This window comes from Eubalaena glacialis, chromosome 2 (genome assembly GCF_028564815.1).
Source record: "Eubalaena glacialis isolate mEubGla1 chromosome 2, mEubGla1.1.hap2.+ XY, whole genome shotgun sequence".
Taxonomy (NCBI): Eukaryota; Metazoa; Chordata; class Mammalia; order Artiodactyla; family Balaenidae; genus Eubalaena; species Eubalaena glacialis.
Window position 1 is genome coordinate 72,126,301 of NC_083717.1, and position 21,075 is coordinate 72,147,375.

Here is a 21,075-nt window from a genome sequence, read left to right on the forward strand (position 1 = left end):
TGCCTGGACATTTGTTCAGTATTCAGATTTAGTGTGGATTTAATCTTTCTGGCAGTCATTCCAAATCACCTTTAGGCTCCTTCACTATCCTTCCCCTTCTCTCTTTTCTACAGATTTTCTTAGTCTGCTTCTGCTTGCACAAAACCTTGTGGCTCTTGGAGGTGAAAGTGTGTGCACTGGGATTGATGATATTTCTTTTTTTACAGTTAACTTGCAGTTTTGTCATTCTATATCTTCAAATTATGCTGTGAGTGTGGTTTTATGTAGAATTTATTTTTCCTTACTGTTTGGGAAGAAATTTGGGGAGATAATTATGCAGCTGCCATTGTCCTCAGCTGTCTTGGAAGTCTTGGATCACTTAATAAATGGTGGTGGCATAATTAGCCATCCACCTGGAAACAATAAAATTGGAATCCAATTTTACACCATGCAGAACTTAATTAAAATTTCAGATGAATATAAAATTCATTTAAAGACTCATGTGTAAAAAAATCAAAAATACCTCAAGAAAATCTAGGTGAATACCTGTATAATCTAGAGTTCATGTGTAAGGGCATGGGGATGTTGGGGTGCTCTTTTAACCAAGAATGGAAAGCAGGAGCCATAAAGAAAGGATGTGTATGTATGCAAAAGATAGATTTAGAAGAAATATTTGCAGTGCTGAGGACAATGATAAAATACAAAAACTTTTTACAAATTGACAAGAAAAATAACCCAGTAGAAAAATATGTGACTAGAAGGACATGAATAAGCATTTCCCAGAAGAGTGTGTCCAAATGACCAATATCCATGTGCTGTTCAGTGTTAGTAATCAGGGAGATTCAAATTAGAATAACAACATATTCCTTTATAGCAATCAAACTAGCAGAAATAAAAAGAGCAGAATTACCTCTGGCTTGCAGGGATGGAGGTAAACAAGGTACTTTTATATCTTCTGCACAGTGTTTAGTAAATAGTTAGCCGAATGAAGTGCGAGGAGGTTTGTGGTTTTATTTTCCCTCTCCCAAGTACATACTTTCCAAGTATCTAGTGAAGTTAAATTAAGCATAGTAATCATAAGCTTGAAAAGGGAAGAAGTGCCATTAGATTTTATATTTAGAATTTAACAGGGCATGTTTAGAAGTAGGAAACTCCTTTTAATTAGCCTGCAGTCTCTATCACTGGAGCTCTTTTTTTAAGAGCTACCTATATCATGAAAATAAAATGCCCTTCATTATGTGAGGATCTTTCTCTACCACCAACTGTTATGACTACCATTCTGGGGACTTGCTTGAAAAACAGGAGTTAGTCCCAACTCCCCTGCAATATTTTATGATGAAAATTTTCAAACATACAGCAAAGTTGAAAGTTTTAAAAATGAACAGGCATATATACTCACCACTGAGATTCTGCCATTAATATTTTATTATACTTGTTTTATCACGTATCTATCCATATGTATGTGTGTATGTATATGCATATATATATCTTCACACACACACATCAATGCATCTTATTATTTGATGTATTTCAAAGTAAATTACACATGTCAGTATACTTCCCCCTAAATATACTTCAATATATGTATCAACTGGAATTCAGTATTTATTTAGGTAAAATTTGCATGCAGTGACATGTAAAAATCTTAAATGTATATTCACTGAGTTTTGACAAATGTATAAGGCTTGGTAATCCAGCATTACCATCACCTCAGGAAGTTCCCTCATGCCCTTCCCAGTCTATTCATGCCCTCACCTTCTAAAGGCAACTACTATTTAGGGTTAAGTCTTTCTGTGGAGATATGTTTTCTTCTGGGCGAATCTGTAGGAGAGGAATTGTTGGGTCATTGAGTAGGTATATATTTAGTTTTATAAGAAGCTACCAGATGTCTTTCTAAGGTGGCTGTTCAATTTTACATTTCCACAAATGGTTTGTGAGAGTTCTGGTTGCCCTGCATCCTTGCTTAACATATGGTATTGTCAGCCTTACTAATTTTAATCCTTCTGGGTGTGTATTAGTATCTCTTTGTGTTTTTAATTGGCATTTTTCTTTGGAATAATGATGTTGAGCACTTTTCTTGTGCTTATTGGCCATTCACATATCTTTGGTGAAGTTTTGTTCGCAACTTCTCTGACCATTTAAAAAATTAGGTTGTCTTTTTATTATTGAGTTGTAGGAGTTCTTAATGTATCTTGGATGATAGTCCTTTGCACGATATATGTCCTGTGAATATTTTATCCCAGCAAACTTAGTTTTTAAGTACTTTTTGTCAACAAATACTTACTGAGCACTTACTGTGTGCCAGAATACAGCAGTAAACAAAATATACAAAAATATTCCTGCCCTTTTGGAGTCACTGCAGCTCCTCAGTACAGTCAGGAGACCAGTAAGAAAGCTTCTTCAGTGATCCAAGAGATGATGGCTTAGACCAGGGTTTCAGCAATGGAGGGGTGTGAGAACTGTTTGGATTCTGGCTATATTTTGAGAGTAGAGTTGACTAATTGAATTTGGAGTGTAAGAGAGGGAGGAGTCAATGATGACTCCCAAGGTTTTTAGCCAAAGGAAATAGAAGGATACAGTTGCCATTTATTGAAATGAGGAGTTCTGCAGGAGGAACAGGTTTGGGTGGGTGTGGTGGAAATGTTGGATTAGGAATTCAATTTTGAATATAAGCTTGAGATGCCTATGAGGTGTCTATATATGGAGACGTCAAGTGGACAATTACATATATGAGTTTGGAATTCAGAGGAGAAGCCTGGAGATACAAATTTGGGGTCCATCATCATGTAGAACCCACTGTTAATACTGACAGTGGGACCAGAACCTGAAGAGAAAAGTTACACAAATCATTAATTTTTAAAATAAACTTTTTATTTTGGGATCATTTTAGACTTATATAAAAGTTGCAAAGATAGTACAGAGTTCCCGTATGCCCTGCACCCATTGCTCCCTAATACTAACGTTGTAAATAACCATGGTACATTTATTGAAGCTAAAATACTAACATTGGTACGTTACTGTTAGCTGAAGTCCAGACTTCGTGTTTCAAGAGTTTGAAATCACTAATTGTAATATATGATGGAAGTTCAGAAACTTGACTCCTTTTTCTTCTTCTTTTATAGAACTAATGGCTGAAGAGTAAATCAAAATGGCAACTATGGTTCCACCAGTGAAACTGAAATGGCTTGAACACCTCAACAGCTCCTGGATTACAGAGGACAGTGAATCTATTGCTACAAGAGAGGGGGTTGCTGTTCTGTATTCTAAACTGGTCAGCAATAAGGAAGTAGTACCTTTGCCCCAACAAGTTTTGTGCCTCAAAGGACCACAGTTGCCAGACTTTGAACGTGAGTCTCTTTCAAGTGATGAACAGGACCACTATTTGGATGCCCTTCTTAGCAGTCAGCTAGCACTAGCGAAGATGGTATGTTCAGATTCCCCATTTGCTGGGGCACTTCGAAAAAGATTGCTTGTACTCCAGCGTGTCTTCTATGCACTTTCTAATAAATACCATGATAAAGGCAAAGTGAAACAGCAGCAGCATTCTCCGGAGAGCAGCTCTGGTTCGGCAGATGTCCATTCTGTTAGTGAACGTCCCCGGTCAAGCACTGATGCACTTATAGAAATGGGTGTTCGAACTGGTCTAAGTTTATTATTTGCACTTCTGAGACAAAGTTGGATGATGCCTGTGTCGGGACCTGGTCTCAGTCTTTGCAATGACGTTATTCATACTGCAATTGAAGTTGTGAGCTCTTTGCCACCATTATCTTTAGCAAATGAAAGCAAGATTCCACCTATGGGCTTGGATTGCTTATCACAAGTAACAACATTTCTTAAAGGAGTAACTATTCCCAATTCTGGAGCAGACACTTTAGGTCGTAGATTAGCTTCTGAGTTGCTGCTTGGTTTAGCAGCTCAACGAGGTTCTTTGCGGTATCTCCTTGAATGGATAGAAATGGCCTTAGGGGCTTCAGCAGTTGTAAATTCCATGGAGAAAAGCAAACTACTATCAAGCCAGGAAGGGATGATCAGCTTTGACTGCTTTATGACTATATTAATGCAGATGAGACGTTCTTTGGTACGTATGATAAATCTCAACTTTAAAATTCTTATCTAACAATTTTGGGAAATGTCAACCCAGCTTTTTAATGAATTGATGGTAATAGCAAATGATCTGAGAATTCTACTGGTGATTGTTAGGTTAGTTAAATATTGTATATACTTTGAGTAAAGAAACTTTTATACGTGTTGATGTGAATATGTAATTGAAGGACAGGCTAGTTGTATAGTGTTAAGACCACTGGATCAGGAGTTAGGATTGTAGTTTAAGTTTTATGGCTTCCTGTGTGAATTTGGGAAATTCATCTAACTTCTCTGTGTTTTAGTAAACTCATATGTAAAATGAGGGGCCTTGGCTAGTAAGTGTGGAGATCTTTTGAAAAAAATCTCTAATTTCGTCCTTCTCAATTTTTATTAAACATTTACTATGTACTAAGTATTATTCTAGGCCGTAAGGATACAGCAGAGAAAAACAGAGTTTCTTGGAGCTAACAACCTAGTAGGGGAATCAGACAATAAATATAAATTTTAGGTAGTGTTAAGTTCTAAGAATTAAAATAAGGGAGGGAAAGGGAATACAAAATGATGGGTTCACGCAGAGACTGGGGAGGGGAAAGGTATGGTATTTTAGTTAATGTGGTCAGGGGAGTCTCTGAATTGGGACATTTGAGCAGAGACTTGAATGGAGGGGAGTAATGAACTGATATACTAGATCTGTAATGAATGTCTTGTTCATGAAGGAACTTAATTGCTTGACTATCATAAAGGAACTAACTTTAGATACCATATTAAAGAATAAACAGTAAAATATAGTGCAGTATGATCAATTTCAAGAATTTCTGAGATTGAAATTTAATGCTTTTGTGAAAACCAAGAATAAAAGTTTGAAATAACAGATGAACCGGTTTGCAGGGCAGAAATAGAGACACAGATGTAGAGAACAAACGTATGGACACCTAGGGGGGAAAGTGGAGGGTTGGTGGTGGTGCGATGAACTGGGAGATTGGGATTGACATATGTATAAAATGGATAACTTATAAGAACCTACTGTATAAAAAAATAAATAAAATTAAATTAAAAAAAACAAATTTGGAATATAAAGATTGAAACACTTATAAGTTGATTTAATTTCAGTTGAGTTACATTGATCAGTGTTTTTGGTATCCTTTATTACCAAATATCAATTAACAAATTTATTAAGTTTAAATAATTAAAAATGCCACTTGTAAATTATGTATGTATGTTTCACGACTCCCCCCCCCCCAAAAAAAATAAGTGGATAGCTCTTGGATTGACAGGAATGTTTCATAAAAAACAATTATGTTGAATTCATTTTCAAATGAATTCATTTGAATTCATTTTCACCTGGCTTACATTACACCAGGGCATTTAAATTTTCACCTGGCTTACATTTTGTACTTGTGAACTGAATGGTAAATATTGGGTCATTTTATTACAAATAATTTTATTGTAAGCAAGTACTTGGAGATTTTAGATCATGAGATCTATGAAAATTTGAATTCCTTAATGTTAAATAAAATTTAGACTGGAAAAGCATGTGGTGCTTTGTTCAGAATCTGGAATGTTGACAAGGGCCCTCCAAAAAGTAGAAATCTAGAGCCAGAGATGCAATGATCTAAGTAAGAAAGGTTTGAGGTAACAGCTATGAAAGGCAATTAGGCCACTTATGGTTTCTTATTCAGTATTTAAACTTATTCACTTGCATATCTGTTTTTCTCATTTTATTTTCCAATTCTTAATACTTTCTGGTAACATTCTCTAAATTTATGCCGTTTTCAAATATGCGATGCCATTTGATGACCTAAAATAATGTATCTATTCATGGTCACATGTTAATATTTCTGTGAGGAGTTACTTAATTCTTCATTTTACAGTCTATTTATTTTGCATTGCCTTTGTTACAAAGAAAAGATGTTAATTATTATGCAGTCTACTTATATGATCGTACGCTTGCCCATGGTATGTTTCCTTTTTAACCAAAATGCTAAATACCCTGAGTCAGAGACCCCTTCCCCACCTTACCCTCAAAGGCCTTATCCTGCAATATTGCTCCTTAGTGGGAAGGGGGTGCCCCAAGAAACTAAATTGCTTTTCTCAGTATCTGTTTAGCCCATTGTCTTTTAGCATGTTGGAAATTGGTTTGTATGCATATTTGGCTGTAAGTTTAAATTGGCTCTATAACCTTGAGAAATCTTTTGGATTTGAGTAAATATATTTACTACCTATATAGTGTGTTTTAATATTCACTTAATTAACCTATAGTAAACCATCCCATTCATTTTTTGGATTCTACGTACTGCTTCCCAGTACCTGGAATAAGGGAGGAAGAGCTCTAACCTTCGTTGAGTGCCTACTACCTACCAGGTGCTTTTTATAAGCAGTGTCTTATTCAATTATCATGTTAATCTGTAAGGTGGATATTATTTATCCTTAAGGATGAAGAAACTGTGGCAATTATCCTAAATTTACACATCTATTTGGCAAAAGAACTGAAAGTATTATGCATACTCCTGATTAAGCACTGATGGGCCAGGCACTGTGTTAACGAATTCTTACAACCCATAGTCTGTCTGCAAAGCCCACATTTTTTCTGACAGCTATGTGCAGCTTTTACCCTGTTTATGTTAAATTGACTTATTTTTTTTTCCCATGAAGGCCTACCTTAAAGTAGATATAAAATATAATAAACTTATTTTATTGCTGGATTTCCAGTTTTCTCTCCACTTGGCCTCTTTCATTTCTGGACAAAATGTCAAATACACCTAGGCAGAAGGGCCCTCCGTCTCCCTCCTTACCCTCCTAGGCTATACCCTACATTGTAACTTTCTGTTGGGATGAGGGTACCCCGGATAGCTTTCCTCAGAATTCTGGATATATTCTGGGGAAGAATCCCGTCCTGACCTGATCTTCCCTGTCTTAAGATTCTCTACTCACGAACAGCTGGGACAAAACGTATCCCCAAGCTAGAAGTTAGAGGGAGAGACGCATAACCATCAATTGAGTACCTGGTAGAAGGCCTAACAAAAATGAGTTCAATCCTTAAATTGTATTTACATGTGTGATTCTTAACCTCCTCTACCCATGCACATAGTAATTCTGTTCGAGTACAAGCATGCAAGGTACTCATTAACTTACATTTAAATAAAGAGTAGGGAAATAATGTCACTGTACATCCCTGAATTCTAAAAAAATAAACACCAATAAAAACACCTTTGGCCTTTGATGCCACTAGGTGTTTACTGTGTGCCAGATACTGTTAGGCTATGGGTTAAAATGATGAATGAGCTTTGTAGCGTGCATGCCGCTAGCCAGCTCACAGTGTAAGGAAAGAGAGGTGTACAGACATTTCATATTAATGATGCTGGGCTGTAGTAGAGGTCTGCACAGGGAGGTGGTGATGAGATACAGGAGGAGGGCTAGAAGGGAAGGGGCAGAAAATGAAGGATGCCTAAGCTTAGTTGAAAAGTAAGAAGAGTTTGCTTGCAAACATGAGGTGTGTGAGTGAGGGAGCTGAAGAAGTTTTCAGGTGAGAGGATTAGTATTCTCAAAGTGACTGAGGTGTGGGAGAGCAGGCTCCTGGGTGCTGGGGCTGGAATGGGATGAGCTGAGGCTGCCAAGCTGGGCGGGGCCAGGTATCCCATATGCTATGGGGTTTTGAGCTTGATTCTGTAGGCAGTGGGGAGTCACTGAAGCAATTTTAAGCAGAGTAAAATCAGATAGCAAGAATGTAAGGAAATGTACTCCATCAAGTCTTAATGTTCTTGTCTGATTTTCTTAAAAAGACAGATGTGAAAAAAACAAAAAGGTATTACATTATTTTCGATGGTAGGTAAGTAAGAGAAAGGTAATTCAATGAAGACCTGTGAAACCACACATTTATGTTATTTTAATTTCCCATTTATCTTTGGACCTTTGAACTTCCTGTGGTATGTTAGCAGTGTATGAAGTTACACATTTCCAAAATGTAATTTCTTTAAAAATGCCTAGGTATAGCCCTCTTTTTCTATTGTGCAGTATATTTACAAAACACATTAAGAATTCTATACAGAATGGGTTTTTAAGATATCTTTAATCCTAATTTACTGGGGCTGGATTAGTCTCAGCCTTAACTATTGACTTTTTGGGGAGAACAGAAGTCAGTGACAGTCACTGCAGACAGTGTTTGAAGGATTTTTTAAAAAATTGGTTTGGTATTTTTAAATTTAGCAGGAGTTTATTAAAGACTCCCTGTGTTTTCTCTACTTTCTCCACGTACATCATACAAAATAATAATTACTGATGCCACTTTTGAGTTCTTACTATGTATTGAGAACTATGCTAAGCATGTTTTATGCATAATTTCAGTTATTCTTCCCAACAGCCCTAAATAATAGAGCAATTATTCCTGTCTAAGGATAAGCAAACTTACCCTTAAGTCACATTGCCAGTAAGTGATGGAACATGGAATTAAACTCAGGTCTGTCACTGAAAACCTTATGCTATTTTCAGCATTTTCCTTCATACTGTAGAAAGGCATAAAAAAGGAATTATTACCGGCCTGGTGCCAGCTCCTAGAAAGGTATGGCAAGCTGCTGTTGTTTCTCATCTGCTTTTGGTTTGGTGATCAGTAGAGGTGGCCTTTAAATAACGGAGCCACAGATTACAATTGTGTTTTTCCCAGAAGTGCTACGCAGCTAATTATGGAATTTGGAGAGGCTGTGCCTCAAAGTATTTGCTGGTATAGCCACACCTTGTGTGTCTAGGAACCAGATAATTTTGAGCACTCAGCTTCTGATATGACTCCAAGACCTGCAAGTGGCTCTCGAAAGCCTTACTACTTGAAGTGTGAGCCTCAGACAGCAGCATTGGCATCACCTGGGAACTTGTTAGAAATGCAGAATCTCAGGCCCCCACCTATATTTACTGAATTGGAATCTGCATTTTAACAAAATTTCCAGATAACTTATGTCCACATTAATATTCGAGAAGCACCACCTAAGCAATAAAAAAGAAAAATTGATTTGGTAGCAGTAGCTTAGCACCTGATGACCCAGCGATAAATTAAACAGCCAACATACTCATTTCTTTCATTACTTAGGAATCACGTTAATTAAAATAGTCTGAATTGATAAAATCATATAATCTTAGAGTTGGATGGGATCTTACAGAGCATCTAGGCCAACCTCCGTTCCACAGTAGAGGATATACTTTTCTGTGGTATGTTTGCCTGGTGATCATCTAGAATCTAAATATTTTTACAATATAATAGTCTTTGAAATAAAGCCACAGATGAAAATTTTACAATTAGAGGATGGATAAATCGGAGAAAGAACTTGACATTTGTGATGTAAAGATTTAAGGATATGGGAATTTGAGGGAACAGTGGAGGTCAAGTTCACTCTCTGATTTATCAGTTTTCAATGAAAGAATGATTTCTGGTCATAGCCATTGGGCCCTATTGTGGAGAGTAGGCAGTTAGTCACAGAGAGGAGCTATGATTCCTCAGTTGTGCTAGGAAAAAGATATTTTGTTGCTAATATAGTCAGGTAGCTACATGAACTGACTTGTGGGACCTTTGTTGTGCTGAAACTAAGAAGGGAGGAACAGACTTACTGCTGCTCTGGTCAGGATCATCACTTAAGCTGGCTGCATTCTACTGTATTCTTGGAGCAAGTGGACAAGGCAGCCCCAGGGGAGTAGAATATTTGCTGGGACCCCATTTATTGGATATTGGCCCCCCAAAGAGTGTGTAGTTGGCAAAGTTCTGCCTCCTTGAGTGTTTTTAGGTCAAACCTTGTGACACTTAGAACAAATCACTAATAAGGTAATAAGTGAGGGATTGGTACTTAATTTACTGCTTCACTCTATAGCCATGTCTTTTATAACACTTACACATAAAATTGGTTTCATGACCTAATGTTAGGATTTGATCTTAATGCACATAATTATGTATACAGTTCCTCAGATGTTTTTGTGGACTATTTAAGCGATTTTAATACATGTCTCTCTCCTTCGCTAACTGTATCCCACAATGTCTTAATTATAGAGTTCATCTGCTGATCGGAGTCAGTGGAGGGAACCACCCAGAACATCTGATGGCTTGTGCTCACTCTATGAGGCAGCTTTATGTCTCTTTGAAGAGGTACGTAATAATCATGGCTTTTATGTGAAAAATTACTTTGTCAAGGGATAAACTGGAAGATTGTGATTGACATATACATACTACTAGATATAAAATAGATAACTAATAAGGACGTACTGTATAGCACAAGGAACTCTACTCAGTACTCTGTAATGGCCTATATGGGAAAAGAATCTCAAAATGAGTGGATATATGTATATGTATAACAGATTCACTTTGCTGTACACCTGAAACTAACAACATTGTAAATCAACTATATTCCAATAAAAATTTAAAAATCAATCAATCAATAAAAATTACTTTGTCTTAAAATGCTATAGCATGTATTTATCCCTTAAAAATAATCCATTCAATCTCTGGAAAGGATGCAAAAGAAAGTGGCATCCGTGATTGGTTGCCTCTAGAAAGTGGAGCCGGGGTGTCTCGCATCAGGTCTGGGAAGGAGACATAGTTTTCAATGCATACCCTTTTATTCATTTTGGACTTTGTATCATGTGCATTTTTTTTTTAACATCTTTATTGGAGTATAATTGCTTTACATTGTTGTGTTAGTTTCTGCTGTAAAACAAAGTGAATCAGCTATATGTATACATATATTCCCATATCCCCTCCCTCTTGTGTTTCCCTCCCGCCCACCCTCCCTATCCCACCCCTCTAGGTGGTCACAAAGCACCGAGCTGATCTCCCTGTGCTATGTGGCTGCTTCCCACTAGCTATCTGTTTTACATTTAGTAGTGTATATATGTCCATGCTACTCTCTGACTTCGTCCCCGCTTACCCTTCCCCCTCCCCCATGTGCATTTTTTAATTTAAAAATTTATTATTAAAACAGATAGAGAAAGACATACAAATGTGTGCCTTCATGAATTATTATAAAACAAATGTCCTTTTAATCTGTGCCCAGGAAAGAAATAAAACTTTGCTAGCAACCCGAGAAACCCGTTCATGTCCTGGTTATTATCCCTTTCCTCCTTCCGTAAGTAACCACTATCCTGACTTCAAGAGTAGTCACTTTGTTGCATTTCTTTATAGTTGTGTGCATCCCTAGACACTATAGTTCAGTCTTCCCTATTAAAACAATCTATATATCTATATATATCTTTTTAGTATATATATATTTTTAATTAAAACATTTTTTTTTTGGCTGCGTTGGGTCTTCTTTGTGGCGTGCATGCTTTCTCTAGTTGCGGTGAGCAGGGGCTACTCTTCGTTGTGGTGCGTGGGCTCTCATTGTGGTGGCTTCTCTTGTTGTGGAGCACGGGCTCTAGGCGCACGGGCTTCAGTACTTGTGGCACATGGGCTCAGTAGTTGTGGCTTGCGGGCTCTAGAGCGCAGGCTCAGTAGTCGCGGCGCACGGGCTTAGTTGCTCTGCGGCATGTGGGATCTTCCCGGACCAGGGCTTGAACCTGTGTCCCCTGCATTGACTGGCGGATTCTTAACCACTGCGCCACCAGGGAAGTCCTATATATATCTTTTAAATCTCTTAATCTATAAGTTCCCCCTCCATTGTTTTTCTTTTCCTTTAGTGTATTTGTTCAGGAACTTGGACTTTTTAGGCTGTATAATTTCCTACCATCTGGATTTTGCTGATTGATTACTCATAATGCAGTTCCTATGTATCTCCTGCATATTGACAGGTGAATCTAGAGACTTGATCAGTTTCAGGTTTGATCCCTTTGGCAAGGCTAAACATGGTGTTGTGATCTTCCATCTGGTTGTGTGTCTTTTTGTAGTGTTAGCAGCCCTTGATTCTTTTTTTTTTTTTTAAATTATTTTTATTTATTTATTTATGGCTGTGTTGGGTCTTCGTTTCTGTGCGAGGGCTTTCTCTAGTTGCAGCAAGCGGGGGCCACTCTTCATCGTGGTGCGTGGGCCTCTCACTATCGCGGCCTCTCTTGTTGCGGAGCACAGGCTCCAGACGCGCAGGCTCAGTAATTGTGGCTCACGGGCCTAGTTGCTCCGCGGCATGTGGGATCTTCCCAGACCAGGGCTCGAACCCGTGTCCCCTGCATTGGCAGGCAGATTCTCAACCACTGCGCCACCAGGGAAGCCCAGCCCTTGATTCTTAATGATCAGATCTATTAATTCATTGATGCTTGGTTGCAAAATGGTGATATTCTAATTATATCATTCCTCTTTCATTTATTAATTGGAATATTTTCATAAAGGAGATGATTCCCTTATTGACAATTTGGTTACCCTGCCACAGTTCAGACAGGAAAAGCAGAATAAATGCTTGATTCTCTCCACTTGACTTTTTAAAAAGATTTTAACACCTATTTTTATTTACTAGTTTTCAGTTTAATGAATTGATCTCCTGTCATGTTCCAAACTTGACCAATTGGTTTCACTTGAAAAGTATTGTTATGAACTTGTAGATTTAAACCGATTCAAAGTTTACTTCATTGAATTATTATCTGTAGTGAAGCTCATATTGTTTTATCTTTGGCCAACAGTCTTTCAGGGTAGTAGTCTCTTTCAGGGTGGTTCCCAAGTTCTTTTGACATAGGCCTAATAATCTTTGATAGCTTCCTTGCTATCTGACCCGTCAAATTGTTTCTGGATTCATATATTTCTTGATATGGATCTGCAACCAGCTAGCTCTTTCTCCATAAACCCTGTTTTTTTTAAGTGGAAAATAGTATTTCAGGACCACAATCAGGGTGCTCATCACTACTAAGTCGGTATTATTTTTCTAGGCTCTTACAGTAGCCAGAGCTAGGAAATGTGTGTGTGTGCACGCACGCATGCATATTTAAAGCTAATATACCTCATGAGTTGATACTGATACCTTCAAAATCAGGGCTATAGAATTTCTGCTTTTCTGTATTACATTTATATATCCTTTCTTCCAACTAAGAATGCTGATTCTGAAGGATACAGGGATATAGAATTAGAATATCCCATAATTATTTATTTTAATCACACAGTACACACACACACACAAAAACAGCAATCCTAAAATAAGACAAACACTACCACTGTATGATTACTAAAAATATTAACTTTTTACATATGCTTTCCCCATTTTTTGTAGTTGTATTATATCTACATACTCAGAACATATATACTCTCTGCCTTTTAACCCTCGTTTAGTATGAGTTGTACAAGTAACTACATATTTAATGCTCACTGCCAGTTTCTGTCAGTGGCTCTGTATTCTTTTTGGTTGTCTGAAGCTTATTCTCTAGTAGAATCCTCAATAAATACTCATGAAAAAGATTCTCTTAGTTCTTACATTTTAATTGCTGTGCACTTTATACTTGAAAGTCAGTTTTGAGAAGATAAAATCTTTGGCTCACATTTTCTTCTACTTCTTAAGTATATTCATCCATTTTCTTCTGGCAGTAATTTTACTAGAATACATCTTGATGTTACCTATTCTGGGTTGATGTTCTCAGAGATGTGAGGATTTCAATATGTAGTTTCAAATCTTTTTTATTTCAGGGAAGTTTCCCTAAATTATTGTTTTTAGTATCATTTTTACTCTTTGTATTTGGTTCTCGTCTAGGACCCCTATTGTTTTTATGTTGGATTTTTTTTTTTAACATCTTTATTGGAGTATAATTGCTTTACAATGGTATGCTAGTTTCTGCTTTATAACAAAGTGAATCAGCTATATGTATACACATATCCCCATATCTCCTCCCTCTTGCATTTCCCTCCCACCCTCCCTATCCCACCCCTCTAGGTGGTCACAAAGCACTGAGCTGATCTCCCTGTGCTATGCGGCTGCTTCCCATTAGCTATGTATTTTACATTTGGTAGTATATATAAGTCCATGCCACTCTCTCACTTCGTCCCAGCTTACCCTTTCCCCTCCCTGTGTCCTCAAGTCCATTTTCTACGTCTGTGTCTTTATTCCTGTCCTGCCCCTAGGTTCTTCAGAACAATTTATTTTTTTTAGATTCCATATATGTAAGCATATGGGATTTGTTTTTCTCTTTCTGACTTACTTCACTCTGTATGACAGACTCTAGGTCCATCCACCCCACTACAGATAACTCAATTTCGTTTGTTTTTATGGCTGAGTAATATTCCATTGTATATATGTGCCACATCTTCTTTATCCATTCATCTGTCGATGTACACTTAGGTTGCTTCCATGTCCCAGCTATTGTGAAGAGTGCTGCAATGAACATTGTGGTACATGGCTCTTTTTGAATTATGGTTTTCTCATGGTATATGCCCAGTAGTGGGATTGCTGGGTCGTATGGTAGTTCTATTTTTAGTTTTTTAAGGAACCTCCATACTGTTCTCCATAGTGGCTGTATCAATTTACATTCCCACCAACAGTGCAAGAGGGTTCCCTTTTCTCCACACCCTCTCCAGCATTTATTGTTTGTAGACTTTTTGATGATGGCCATTCTGAGTGGTGCGAGGTGATACCTCATTGTAGTTTTGATTTGCATTTCTCTAATGATTAGTGATGTTGAGCATCCTTTCATGTGTTTGTTGGCAATCTGTATATCTTCGTTGGAGAAATGTCTCTTTAGGTCTTCTGCCCATTTTTGGATTGGGTTGTTTGTTTTTTTGATATTGAGCTGCTTGTAAATTTTGGAGACTAATCCTTTGTCAGTTGCTTCATTTGCAAATGTTTTCTCCCATTCTGAGGGTTGTCTTTTCATCTTGTTTACGGTTTCCTTTGCTGTGCAAAAGCTTTTAAGTTTCATTAGGTCCCATTTGTTTAGTTTTGTTTTTATTTCCATTTCTTTAGGAGGTGGGTCAAAAAAGATCTTCCTGTGATTTATGTCATAGAGTGTTCTGCCTATGTTTTCCTCTAAGAGTTTTGTAGTGTCTGACCTTACATTTAGGTCTTTAATCCATTTTGAGTTTATTTTTATTTTCTAATTTCATTCTTTTACATGTAGCTGTCCAGTTTTCCCAGCACCACTTACTGAAGAGGCTGTCTTTTCTCCATTGTATATTCTTGCCTCCTTTATCAAATATAAGGTGACCATATGTGCGTGGATTTATCTCTGGGCTTTCTATCTTGTTCCATTGATCTATATTTCTCTTTTTGTGCCAATATGATACTGTCTTGATTACTGTAGCTTTGTAGTATAGTCTGAAGTCACGGAGCCTGATTCTTCCAGCTCCGTTTTTCTTTCTCAAGATTGCTTTGGCTATTTGGGGTCTTTTGTGTTTCCATACAAATTGTGCAATTTTTTGTTCTAGTTCTGTGAAAAATGTCATTGGTAGTTTGATAGGCATTGCACTGAATCTGTAGATTGCTTTGGGTAGTATAGTCATTTTCACAATGTTGATTCTTCCAATCCAAGAACATGGTATATCTCTCCATCTGTTTGTATCATCTTTAATTTCTTTCATCAGTGTCTTATAGGTCTTTTGTCTGCATACAGGTCTTTTTTCTCCTTAGGTAGGTTTATTCCTAGGTATTTTATTCTTTTTGTTGCAGTGGTAAATGGGAGTGTTTCCTTAATTTCACTTTCAGATTTTTCATCATTAGTGTATAGGAATGTAAGAGATTTCTGTGCATTACTTTTGTATCCTGCTACTTTACCAAATTCATTGATTACCTCTAGTATTTTTCTGGTAGCATCTTTAGGATTCTCTATGTATAGTATCATGTCATCTGCAAACAGTGACAGCTTTACTTCTTTTCCGATTTGGATTCCTTTTATTTCTTTTTTTTCTCTGATTGCTGTGGCTAAAAATTCCAAAACTATGTTGAATAATAGTGGTGAGAGTGGGCAACTTTTCTTTTTCCTGATCTTAGTGGAAATAATTTCAGTTTTTCACCATTGAGAACGATGTTGGCTGTGGGTTTGTCATATATGGCCTTTATTATGTTGAGGGAAATTCCCTATACGCCTACTTTCTGGAGGGTTTTTATCATAAATGGGTGTTGAATTTTGTCGAAAGCTTTTTCTGCATCTATTGAGATGATCATATGGTTTTTATCCTTCAGTTTGTTAATATGGTGTATCACTTTGATTGATTTCCATATATTGAAGAACCCTTGCATTCCTGGGATAAACCCCACTTGATCATGGTGTATGATCCTTTTAATGTGCTGTTGGATTCTGTTTGCTAGTATTTTGTTGAGGATTTTTGCATCTATGTTCATCAGTGATATTGGCCTGTAGTTTTCTTTCTTTGTGACATCTTTGTCTGGTTTTGGTATCAGGGTGATGGTGGCCTCATAGAATGAGTTTGGGAGTGTTCCTTCCTCTGCTGTATCTTGGAAGAGTTTGGGAAGGATAAGTGTTAGCTCTTCTCTAAATGTTTGATAGAATTCGCCTGTGAAGCCATCTGGTCCTGGGCTTTTGTGTGTTGGAAGATTTTTAATCACAGTTTCAATTTCAGTGCTTGTGATTGGTCTCTTTATATTTTCTATTTCTTCCTGGTTCAGTCTCGGATGTATGTTGGATTTTTAACAATTAACAATTAACTTAGTAATTGTCACTTTTTCTTGAATACTTTTTATATCATTTTCATTTCTTTTTTTATTTCTAAGCAGCTTTTTCCTTTTTATCTTTTGTTGCTCATAAGGTATTTTGTATTTATTTACTCTTGGATTTCTTATAGTTTATTCCTCATTTCTGAAATGATTTTTTTCTCTTATTTCTAATTCTTTTTTTGAGTCTGTCACCTCATTTTTGAATGCTTCTCTTTCAGTTTTGTGTTTTTCTTTCAAGTCTTGTTTCATTTTCTTAATCCCTTTACCTTGCTTTGAAATAGGTTACAGTTTGATCTGTTTTGTGGGTAGTTCCCGTCTGTCATGCTTTTATTGTACGGATGTTATTCTGCCTCTTTTCCTTTTTTTCCCCTAATAAGAAGTTCATATGGAATTTGACCTTCATACTTTTCTGTTGCTTATTTTTATGAAAAACTTGTTTTCCTGAATTTTTAGAATGGGATGGGATTCAAGATAGCTTTTCTAAATCCATAGACTCCCTTTCTCTACTGTTTTTGTGTAACGTTAGAAAAAATAAGGTGGTTTCAAGCATATTCCCCTCCCCACCTTTTATCTTAACTTTTTCTCTTTCCTTTCTGTTGTCCTCATTCTGCTCAACTCTTATTCCGCTCCCAGTAGTTTCTGCTCAGTATGAGGGCTCTGTCCTGGAAGGGAGTACTGGCTTTTCAGTTTCAAGAATTCACAAGAGCTAGACTGCTCTAGCTTTTTTCAAACTTCTCACCATGGAACCTGTGTACTTACCTGCTATCAGAGAGGGCAAACTCTTCCCAGTTGCAGCTGCTGTTCTTAGATTGGCTCACTGTTCTTTCTGGTGAGTACCTGATTGGTTGTTTTGGGTTTTTCTTATTCTGAGGTCTGTCAGACACTCTTTGGCTTCCTCCTGCACAGATATTATTCCCATGCAGATTCTGTGTTTGGTAGTGGTTTGTCTGCACCTGCTTATATTTTGGAGTTACTGGAGCTATGTTTGTCTAGTTTTATTGTGAATATTAAGCACAAATTTGGAGTTTAGCCTTCTATTTGTTTTGTGTAATGATTCCATGTTTAGAAAACTACATTGCTGCTGCTATTGTCATCTTTTCCAGAATTCTACGTGCCCCCCAGTTGTTTTTTGTTTGTTTGTTTGTTTTGTTTTGTTTATTTGTTTTTTTTGGCTGCATTGGGTCTCTGTTGCTGCACATGGGCTTTCTTTAGTTGCGGCGAGCATGGGCTACTCTTCGTTGTGGTGCACGTGCTTCTCATTACGATGGCTTCTCTTGTTGCGGAGCACGGGCTATAGGTGTGCGGGCTTCAGTAGTTGTGGCATGCGGGCTCTAGAGCGCAGGCTCAGTAGTTGTGGCATGTGGGCTTAGTTGCTCTGCAGCATGTGGGATCTTCCTGGACCAGGGCTTGAACCTGTGTCCCCTGCATTGGTAGGCGGATTCTTAACCACTGCACCATCAGGGAAGCCCCTCCCCCAGTTGTTTTTAAAAAACACATTTCTAAGTCTTGTGAACAGATTTTTTTTACCCCTCGCCCTCCCCTTTGCTTCCCCCTCCCCCTCCCCTTTGCTTCCCCCTCACCTTTCCTCCCCTCCTCTCCCCTTCCCCTTCCCTTCCCCTCCCCTTCTCCTCTCTTCTCTCTTTTTCGTGGGGGTCAGGGAAGGAGGGCTATGATTTTTTAAGCCTTATTATAGAACAGTAGTCCCTTCTTATATATGGGGAATACATTCCAAGACCCCCAGTGGATGCCTGAAACCATGAATAGTACCAAACCCTATATATACCATGTTATTTCCTATACATACATACCTATGATAAAGCTTAATTTATAAATTAGGTACAGTAAGAGAATATCCAAATTGCCAGCATCACAACTCTTGCACTTAGGGGCCATTTTTAAGTAAAATAAGGATTACTTGAACACGAGCACTGAGATACTGTGGCAGATGAGCTGATAACCAGATGGCTACTAAGTGACTTAACGGGTGGCTAGCTTATATAGTGTGGCTATGCTGGACAAAGGGATGATACTCAGAACAGTATGCAGTTTAAAACTTATGAATTGTTTATTTCTGGAATTTTCCATTTTAATATTTTCAGATAACAGTTGACTGCCAGTAACTGAAACCACAGAAGTGAAACCGCGAATAAAGGGGAACTACTGTAATAGATCTTTAGATAAAAAATTCTAACCTACTTGGGCCCATCATCCTCCTTTTGTCAGCAGCAGAATTTCAGATCTCTTATTAGGGACTGTCAGCCTTTACTTATGCATATTTTGTATGTCCTCAGAACTCTTCTCATGTTCACTGAAAATTATTCGTCTGACACACATATTCTGTTGTTTTGTGTAGTATTTAAAGATTCTGACTGAAATTACTCTATCCGTTCCCATTCATGGTCTGGCAATATAATATATTGACTTTTGAAGATTCTTTTATTGTTTTACTTGATTCAGAGAAAAACAAAAACAAAACCAAAAAAACCCCTAAAAGGCAGACAACAAATTGACAACAGCTGTAGTCAGAGATAATATCTTTATTGTATGGGATTCATACAAAGTGAGTAAAAAATCCATTAAACCCTAATAAATAAATGGGCAGAAGTTAGTTATAAGCAAATAGATGGAAAAACTTTAGTTCTGTTGATAATAAGGAAGTGTGAAGTTAAAAGAATACATCCTCTTTTTTCCCACTTTACTTTTCAAAAAAAATTTAAAGCATAATACTTATTGGTATGGGTGCGGTGAGACTGGTACTCTCACATAGACGTATTCATTGGTTAGGGCAACTGTGATGACAACCCTGGGTCCTGTGCTTTTGGCAGGGTTTTGAGGAGAGGGGAGGAGGAGAGCCGAAGCCTGGATTTTTATAAAGCATTATGAATGGCAGTAGACTTTACCATCATATTCAACACAAATGGTAAATAAGCCATGATTTTTTATATAGCTATAGCTATATCTATATACATATACAGATATGTATAGATATGTGTGTGAGTGTTGAATTGCTCTGGACCTTTATCGTTTTTAGGACCGCCCTCATTTTATACATTGCTGGTGATGAAATAATATTGTAACACCAGTTTTGAAAGCAATTTGGTATAGTATGTTTCAGGAATCAGAAGATTGTTGTCATTTTTTGCATATAGTAGTCCCATGTCCGAGGTTCTCTACTAAGTGAAGTAATTAAAAATGTAGCAACAGGAGGAGGAGGAGGAGGAGGCCGCCGAGGAGGAGGCCGCCTAGGCGGCAGGGAGTGAGCCAGTGCCCAGGGTGAATCAATGGAAACCCCCCGACGAAGCCAGCCGGGAACACACTTCAGTGCAGCCAAATAGCATTGATTATTTTCCTTCAAAAAAAACAAAACAAAACAATGAAGTAGCCACAACTATATTCTTAAAAATGGCTCATATAACAAATAAGTAGAAAGAATCTCAGCGTCCTCTTAAAGGAAAATGCTTAAGTAAATTGTGATTTTTACATAAGATGGAATATTATTGGTTCAATTACGAAGATTAAGTAGACATAGAGAAAATTCTGCATGGCCCTTTTGTATCGTCACGTATATATCCACTGTGATAACTATGTTAAAGAACGTGTATATGCAAAACTCTGGAAGGACATATATAAAAAAAGATAGCATATATTGTTAAGGTGATGGGATTATCAAAGGTAGGTTTTTTTCTACTTTGTTCTTCTATAATGCTATTATATGCGTTAATAAAATATTCAGTTAATAAAGGCTTGATTGTGTGTCTCCCCCTTCCCATTTTTGCCACCTTTGTTGGTATCTTTTAGTGCTTTATTCTGCAGGAGTAAATAGTCTAGCCATCTGTGTTTAAGATTGGATGTGTTATTTGAGCAGTTTAGATAGTTTTCGAAGAAGGAAAGTCAACAATAATTTCAGAGAATATTTATAAAAATATCTGCACTAAGAATGTCTTGACTATTTATTGCATGTTTCTTATTTTACTAGGTTTGCAGAATGGCGTCTGATTACTCAAGAACATGTGCTAGCCCAGACAGCATTCAGACTGGTGATGCTCCCATTGTTTCAGAAACCTGTGAGGTTTATGTTTGGGGGAGCAATAGCAGCCATCAGTTGGTAGAAGGCACACAGGAGAAAATATTACAGCCCAAACTGGCTCCTAGTTTCTCTGACGCGCAGACTGTGAGTTCTCTGCATACCTTACCAATTGGTACATGACAGGGTTTGCTTTAAATAATGTTAAGAGTGGTTTTTTTTGTTTTTTGTTTTAATGAGTGAATGTTCTTGCTTGTTTCTTATCTATATTGTTTCTCTACTATACTGCATCAGCTTTTTCATTTTCATAGAAAAAATATTTTAAGTCCCTCATTTCCCTAATAGTGTTTCCAAGTTTTAAAAAGTTAAATTTGCATCTGGAGTTTTAAAAAGAATTATGAATGGCAGCATACTTACCCTTATATTCAACACAAATGGTAAATAAGA

General features: G+C 37.3%; 1 protein-coding gene across 1 annotated transcript in view; it reads left to right on the top strand.

Annotated features, from left to right (window-relative positions):
* HERC1 (HECT and RLD domain containing E3 ubiquitin protein ligase family member 1) overlaps nucleotides 1-21,075 on the top strand; it is a 227,242-nt gene that overhangs the window by 50,565 nt on the left and 155,602 nt on the right. Inside the window, exons 2-4 of the mRNA XM_061180215.1 lie at nucleotides 3,102-4,057; nucleotides 10,085-10,180; nucleotides 20,581-20,775. Coding sequence (XP_061036198.1) covers nucleotides 3,128-4,057; nucleotides 10,085-10,180; nucleotides 20,581-20,775 — 1,221 coding nt within the window. The 5' untranslated portion in view covers nucleotides 3,102-3,127. The remainder of the gene's footprint in view (nucleotides 1-3,101; nucleotides 4,058-10,084; nucleotides 10,181-20,580; nucleotides 20,776-21,075) is intronic.